The following is an 8150-nucleotide window of genomic DNA, read 5'->3' as shown; positions in this document are numbered from 1 at the left end:
CGGCAGATCCCACGCTAAACGTCCACCGCCTCCCCTATGCGCCACGTGCCCATGTGAGTCTGCACCACCCGCTCTTATTTTTCCTTCTTATCTCCAACAAACAGACCCCATCCACATCTCCTTCCCCAGCCTCTTCTCCTACATTCAATACATCAAACCAAATGGCGTTGCTCCGGAGCACCGGCGTCGCCGTCTTGGAGGAGCACCGGTGTGGACAGTCATGGCTGATGCTTCCTCTGCAAACGCCGGTACTGCGTGCAGCAGCAGTTCCTGCAACAACGGCGCTGTTGCAATGGCGGCGGGGCGCGGTGAAGTTTTCTGCAATATAGTCTTTGTTGAATAAAATCGCAACAAGGAGTTTGTTGCAGAAATACAGAGAAGAGGTCAGAGATGCTACTATAAATTTTGCAACAAGGGTCTTTTGCAAGAATACAAAGAAGTGGCTGGAGATATTGCAAGTTTTTGCAACTGAAATCTTGTTGCAGGAATTAGGTTTGCAACAAGAGTCTTGTTGCACGAAAAAGAAGAACAAATTTTGCAACTGAGATCTTGTTGCAGGAATTAGGTTTGCAACAAGAGTCTTGTTGTACGAAAAAGAAGAACAAATTTTGCAACTGAGATCTTGTTGCAGGAATGAGGTTTGCAGCAAGGGGCATGTTGCGGAAAAATAAAAAAGAGGAACGGACGGCTCACGCCATACAATCGGACGGTTTGCGAGGCGGCGGATCTTTTTAAAAGATCCGCCGGTGGACGCGTAGCGGGCCCCTTTCTAAATAGTGATGTTTTGGATGTTTTTTATGTTAAAAATAACGCCACTCGGTTGGCCTAAGGCTCAATCGATGGCATTTTTCATTTCTTTTAACTTTTTTGTTTTACTCTACCACCGAGAACAACATCACAAATACAACCCCGGGGAGAAATGACATTTTTCTCCAATTGTATGTCCACTCTTGACTTGTCACCGCCTCCGACGACGGCCAGCTGCAAGCAATTGTTACACAACTACCTGGCGGCAGCCAGTTGTGTTCACCCTCGACATGTAACTACATTTTTCTTTTCATTTTTTCCTTTTCTTTCTTTCTTTTGCACCCTGCACAAAACCAACAAAACATGCTAACACGATATCTAAAATTATGTTCTCTTGAAATAGGCTTTCGCTCCGCTTTATAAATAAAGCAACCATCATAAATCATTTTTTCTTTGTTTTTGTACTCAACATAATTCTTTTTTGCGGTTTTTCATCCAATCTTCTATATTTTTTGTTGCCCTGTTGATGTTCTTCTTGCTGGAGGAATTGAAAGATGGTTATTGTATGGCCAGGGGAGGATGCCTTCCCATTCCCTCTACGATAATTCAATGCATCGACCTGTAGATACGTGATGATAATTCAATGCATCGACTAGACTAGACTAGCCTCGGTTTATATAATGCACCGGAGGCCTAGGATTTAAAAGAGTCCCCGTCTTGTGCGTCAAGTCTTGTGGAATTTCTTTGTATACGTCATGGGCTGCCAGAAGTGGCCTAGTTATGAACCGCCATGGAGTCCTCTGTCTGTCCCTCCTCGGGAGACAACATGGTGAGTACCCATAGTCTAGGACACCATCACACGGACAATGGGGGCCTCGGGCGACCCGACCTCTAGCTAGGGTATTTTCTCGATGTCTTCTTCTTCCGACGAAACCTAACACGGATTGGGAGAAAAGTGTATGGAATAGTTTTGATTACCCCAACTCTGGAATCACAACCCGTCTTAATAATAAGGATGTTCCTGCTAGGACCCAAAAAGAAACCAATTTTTTTTGAGACACCGAAGAACACCGTCTTTTTCCCTTTTTGTACCAATGAGGCTACCGACGTCTGTAGACACAACAGAGAAGCCAATGTCCCGAGATAAACTTGACAACCGACATTAGTTCTCGCAAATCGTACTGAGATCAACACCAAAATCTTAATTGAGTGGCAATTGCACTTTTAGCGGGAGGGGAGGGGAGGGGGGGACCCCTCAGGCACGACCTCACCCTAGTAGTGTCGAAGTAGAAGGGCAGGATAAGGCCATCGATCGACACAGGGCCCGGGCATCCGGATGCGCGCCGAGCCCTCACACTCTATGATCCCACATCAACAACCACCATCGTGCCCACCGGCTCTGAAACCATCTTGAGAATGTGGTCCTGTGGTGCCTCAATCAGAAGCCCGATATCAAGACATGAGAATGAGATAGAGAGACATTGAACGGTCCCTCACGATGTCGAATTTGAATCTTCTTTATTCAGTGCCATGAGCGCCATCACCGAAGCCAAGACATCGAACGGTCCAAAACCTAAACTACTAGGACCCTGATCTATAGCTACACAGGTTTGCACATGCGAGATATAGTAACACCCTCGCCATTGACGACCAAGAGGCCGGAGCCGCTGGAGGACGGTGCCAGAATTTTTGTCGTGAGGGGCAGGCGAGCCTGCCTTAGAAAACGATAGAATTTATCAGTTTTATTCCATAACTCTAGTCTCTAGGGTTACAATCAAGAGGTGACCAAACTACTGGCTGGCTAAAAGACCGTACGTGCTGCCGTGTAGGAAGTTAATCATCTACGTACGCCAAGAAAGCACCGTACAGTCCCATAGGTTGCTGAGAGGTTGTCGATCGGGCTTAACACATGTACACTAATCGTAATCGTAACCGCAACAATCTGCAGTATCTTTCACGTTAGAATTTCCCACGGGTTTATCCATCGGCAGCTGTTACACCCGAAAGCCGGCGGCCGTGTCCGGCAGGTTCTTCCTCCGGAATGACTCGGCTCTCCACATCCCAACCTTGTGGCACAGGTGGTCCGTCCAGAACTGGTTGCCGTCCTCGACGTGCATTTCCTCGAGCACCATGGCGTTCTCCGCGAGGAACTTGGCGAGCTGCACCGGGAAGCAGTTCACCTCCTTGGCCTTGAACCGCAACGTCACCTTCCGGAGGCTCGTCTGCAGACAGCGGAACGCGCAGTTGTTGGTCAGGGGGTCCGGGAGCTCCGACACCCCGCCGAGGTCCACGGCCGACGACCTGCACGCGAGCCTCTCAAACCTGTCCATGGACTCGCCGAAGGGCCCCCCAACTGGGTCCTTGTGCTTGCGATCGTACCAGTAGTTGTACCGCATGGCCAACCTGAGCCGGAGCTCGGACATCACCGGGCAGGAGCGGAGCAGCCTCGCCGTTGCCGCGGCCGTGTCGCTGTTCATGTACTGGTACTCTCCGTCTAGTTCCAGGAGCTTCAAGTTTGGGAACATTGGCAGGATGACCCCGGCGTCCCCATCCTCGTCGGCGACGATGTCCTCGATGCACCTGAGGCGCACCTTGAGGGCCCTCGTGGTCGAGAAGCTTGTGATCATGCAGGACAGCGGCTCGTAATTCATGATCTCGCAGCCACCCTGATGGCAGTGAGCCACATCGAAATCAACTCGCGTGAGCCCCAGCGCCGGCGACATGAGCGAGAGCTTGACGGGGTATCCCTGGAACCGGAAGAAGCGGAGGCTGGGCATGTCGAGCTCGATGCCGCTGCCGCCAGCGGCGGACGCCTTGACCTCCTTCTTGTCGACAAAGGTCACGAGCACCAAGGCGGTGACCGTCGGGCATCGGAGGCGTAGTGGCAGCCTGAAGTAGTCCCACTCGTAGAATCTCTCGTCAGAACCCGGCGTCTCCGCCGCCTTTTGCTTGACGTTCACCAGCGTCATGCTGGTGAGCGCCGCCGCGGCGTCGACCATGTCCTGAAGATACCCCTCCAAGAAAAAGCAGTTCCGCAACGTCAGATCTGTCATGCACGGGAAAGCCAGGCTGGATGGCACCGTCGACGGCGGCTCTAGGTTGCAGTTCGTGAGCTCCAGCACCCGGAGCGTGGCCGCACACGGCAGGGACGCCAGCGGCGGGAAGTAACGGTACTCTCTTGTATGGCCCTGCCCGCAGCCGATGCTGAGCTCTTCCAACCGCGCCACGGCAGGGTCGGCGAGGAGTTTGGCGACCCTGTGGCCCGGTTCGGCCTCGTCGCCCTCCGTACGCCAGCTCTTGCTGATGTAGTAGGCTCCTTCCTCCAGGAAGAGCTCGAGCGTCTTGAGGCCCGCGCCATGGCGGCGGCGGCGGGATCCTTTGCGCGGCTGGCGGAGCGCTGCGAGGATGTCGTGGGCGTCGTCGAAGAAATCCTCAAGCGTCGGAGTACAGTAGTAGAGGTCTCGCTCTGCTTTTGCGTAGGGTCTGCTGTCGAGGTTGATGGCGCTCGTCCGGCGCCACACCGATCGCCACCGACGCGAAAGGAGGGTGGTGGCCGCCGCCTCGTTCGTCGGCGCGAAGGACAGGATGCGCAGGAGAACGTCGTTTGGGAGGGCGGAGATGCGGTCGGCGGCGGCCATTGTGGATGCGGACGTACGTCGCGGGTTGGATTCTTGGAAACTTGGAGTTCGGTATTTATTGATCTTTGTAGGTATGTTCACGTGGCCGATTGAGTCCGTTTGGGTTTTGGGACGGATACGCCGCGCGCCGACCTACATTGCCGTGCAGAATCCAGAATTTTACGTGGAGTCAGCTTCTGGTCCTCGTAGATACACTAGTAGCAAAAGGGGCTTTTACCCCGGTTTGTAAGGGCCTTTTGTCCCGGTTTTTGAACCGGGACTAAAGGATCATTACTAAAGCCCTAACCCTTTAGTCCCGGTTCTTACACGAACCGGGACAGAAGGTCCTCCACGTGGCCGCTGCTGCCAGCCCAGGCAGGGGGGCCTTTGGTCCCGGTTGGTGCCACCAACCGGGACCAATAGCCAGGGCCTTTTGTCCCGGTTGGTGTCAGCATTTCAGGGGCTGGGGTTTTTGTTTTTTTAAGGGGGAGGGGGGGGGGGGTTGGGGGATTTTCGGGGGTTAATTAAGGTGTTTCATATATTGTGTTAGCTAGCTAATTAATAGAGAGAAGTGTCCTCTCTTATCTCCGTGCTTGGTCGACGCTACGTACTATATACGTATGGAGAGGACTAGACACGCTAGCTAGTAAGCAAATGAAGGAAACAGAAGATCGTCATGAACATATGCATACAGAGAGAAGTGATATCGACCACCTCTCCTTCTCCGAGAGATTGGTCGAACAACAAGTTCTCGTATATCTATCTGACACTACCGGCTACATATATACAATAATTATCTCTTACAATATAATGTCCTAATTAAATTGTAAGAACACAGGGTCCACATAGTATTCTCCGTTTTCAGCGATCACGTGGATGTTTCACCGGATCTACCTTCTCCTCCGGAGGTGGATGTTTCTTTGCTTTCACCCCTTCAAAGAAGTTCTTCACTTCGGCTCGCACGATCTTCGCGTTCTCCTCCTCGGTCCTCTCGTATGGTAACTTCTCTGGAGTCTTCAGAGAAGGACCGAATCTGTATTGCCTCCCACCTCTGGCAGCTCTACTGCTAGACGCCGGGAGAGCAGACGGAGCGGCTGCGACTGTCTTCTTTCCTTGCTTACGAGGCGGAGGAGAAAGACTACGACGCGCCGGAGCAGCCGGAGCGGCGGCGGGTCTCTTCCGCCCTTGCTGACGAGGCGGAGAAGGAGGAGGCTGGCTGCTCTGGCACGCCGGCGTGGGCGGAGAAGGAGGCGGAGTGCCGCCACGCGCCGGAGAAGGAGGCTGATGAGTGCCCTGATCACTCGCCGGAGGAGGAGGCGGAGTGCCGCCACGCGCCGGAGAAGGAGGCTGAGTGTCCTGATCACTCGCCGGAGGAGGAGGCGGCGGCGGAGTGCCCTTACTAGCCGGAGGCGTCCAGTTCGGAAGGTTAATGAGCTCCTTCCTCCATAGGCACGGAGTCTTCAGAGCTAAACCCAGCCGAGTCTCCCCTTCACCGGTAGGGTGGCCAAGCTGGAGGTCCTCAAATCCCTCCGTTATTTCATCCACCATCACCCTAGCATATCCTTCTGGAATCGGCCGGCAGTGGTAGGTTGCGCCGGGTTCAGGAGGTAAAACAGAGCCAACAGCCGCCTTTACTTTGACGTTCTGCCATTCCGCCATAAGGTGGCAATGTTTAGACTCCGTGATAGCATCCACGGGGTAGCTAGCAGGAGCCGTCAAGACATGCTCCGGCTGAAGCAGCTCGGTGGAAGCCACGCTGCTTCTCCGCTGAGATGGCGGGGTAGCTTCGGGGGTAGTTTTGGCATGCCGATTGCCATCTCGTTCCTCTAGCGCTTGAACCCTTTCATGCAACTTCTGAATTTGGGTCTGCTCCATTTTTTTCCTCCTCTCCTGGCTTTTGTAACCGCCTGCGTCCGGAAAACCAGCCTTCCACGGAACGGAGCCTGGCGTGCCTCGTGTCCGTCCAGGGTGCTCAGGATTCCCGAGGGCCATTGTGAGCTCGTCGTTCTCTCTGTCTGGAACGAACGTCCCTTCCTGCGCTGCATCGATATATTGCTGAATCTTCTTGACTGGTATTCTCAAAAGCTCGTTCGTCCAAACGCACCTCCCTGATACAGGGTCCAAGGTTCCGCCAGCCCCGAAGAACCAAGTCCGGCAACAGTCTGTCCAGTTCATTGTCTGTGGTTCGATCCCTTTTTCAAGCAGATCATTCTCAGCCTTGGCCCACTTAGGCCGGGCTTTGAGGTAGCCACCTGACCCCGTGCGATGGTGAAGCTTCTTCTTCGCAGCATTCTTCTTGTTTGTCGCTGACACTTCTTACTCTTTTCCGATGTCTTGTGGGCCACAAATGCGGGCCAGTGATCTCTGATCTTCTCATACCGGCCGATCAATTCTGGTGTCTCTTCTTTGTCGACAAACGTTTTCAGCTCATTCTTCCACCTCCTGAATAGGTCTGCCATCTTCTTAAGAGCATGAGACTTGATTAATTGCTCTTTAACTGGCTTCTCCGGATCCTCCTCTGGCGGTAGGGTGAAATTTGCCTTCAGCTCAGTCCAAAGATCATCTTTCTGCATATCATTGACATAAGACACCTCAGGGTCTTCCTTCTTAGGCTTATACCATTGCTGGATGCTGATCGGGATCTTATCCCTAACTAGAACCCCGCACTGAGCAGCAAATGCATCCTTTGTCCGGATGGGTTCAATCGGTTGGCCGTCGCGCGCGATTGGTGTGATCTCAAACCTTTCATCCGAGCGCAACTTTCTCTTCGGGCCTCGTCTCTTTACCGAAGTTGTGCTCGATCCGGAGGGTTAGAAAAAAAAAGAAAGACGAGTGTTAATTAATATGTGTACATACCAAAACAATGAATGCATCAATTAGCTAGTGAGCACAGGCTTAACTAATATATTTACCTGGCCGGACTCTGTTCGGTCACCGGAGCCGTCACCACGGGCTCCTTCTTGCACCAGCATTGGGTCACCGGAGCCATCATAATCATGTCTTTCCTCCTCCACTCTTCGATCACCATAGCCTGCTTCTTCACCCTGTTCTTCCAGACCATCATTGTCGTTAAGATACGACAAGATATCACCTCCGGCTAAGATTATGTCCCCCAACACCTCTTCTGCTTGCTCGTCTCGTCCGTGCTCCATTGTTTCTGCAAATATTATAACATGGCAATTATTACACAAACATGACAGCAGGTGGATATATTAGTGCAAACGTAGACCTAGCTTATTCCGGGTTTGGGGTGGCCTCGGCAACGCTTCAAGGGTAGGGGCGCGGCGGGAGGGGGTAGGAGACCGACATCGTTTTTTTCTAGGGTTTGGATGTCCTCAAGAGTTTTGGTCGAGCGAGAGGGCCGGGGGGGGGGTGCTCCTGTGGTATAAGTTATCACGGTCGAGAGGGGGTATAAATATCGACCGTCCATCATGTCGAAGTTATCTGGGAGGGAGTTATATATATCGACAACGACGACATACATACATGGGAAAATAATGTTATCGGGGAGGGGGTATATCGACCCCCCCCCACGTGTTGAAGTTATCGGGAGGGGGTTATATCGACAACGACGACATACGTACATGGGAAAATAATATTATCGGGGAGGGGGTATATCGACCCCCCTCGTGTTGAAGTTATCGGGAGAGGGGTATATCGACGACGACAGACCCGATAAAACATAAGAAAACGAAGAAGAAATAAAAAGAGGAGAAGAAGAAAGGAATAGAGGAGAAGATCGAAGAAAAAAAAGAAGAAAAAAAAGAGGTGAAGAAGAAAGGAATA

At 52.3% G+C, this 8150-nt stretch overlaps 1 protein-coding gene across 1 annotated transcript; it reads right to left on the bottom strand.

Annotated features, from left to right (window-relative positions):
- Positions 1–2741: 2741 nt before the first annotated feature.
- Positions 2742–4385, bottom strand: LOC141040741 (F-box/FBD/LRR-repeat protein At1g80470-like). The gene has a single exon (XM_073506857.1). It carries the CDS (start codon positions 4383–4385, stop codon positions 2742–2744), a length of 1644 nt encoding a protein of 547 aa, XP_073362958.1.
- Positions 4386–8150: the final 3765 nt, after the last annotated feature.

This window comes from Aegilops tauschii, chromosome 2, assembly GCF_002575655.3.
Source record: "Aegilops tauschii subsp. strangulata cultivar AL8/78 chromosome 2, Aet v6.0, whole genome shotgun sequence".
NCBI lineage: Eukaryota > Viridiplantae > Streptophyta > Magnoliopsida > Poales > Poaceae > Aegilops > Aegilops tauschii.
The sequence above is the reverse complement of the archived record's forward strand: the minus strand, read 5'-3'. Positions and strand labels throughout refer to the sequence as shown.

Excerpts from the sequence above, each read along its gene's own strand:
- LOC141040741 (XM_073506857.1), bottom strand. The coding sequence starts at position 4,385 with ATGGCCGCCGCCGACCGCATCTCCGCCCTCCCAAACGACGTTCTCCTG.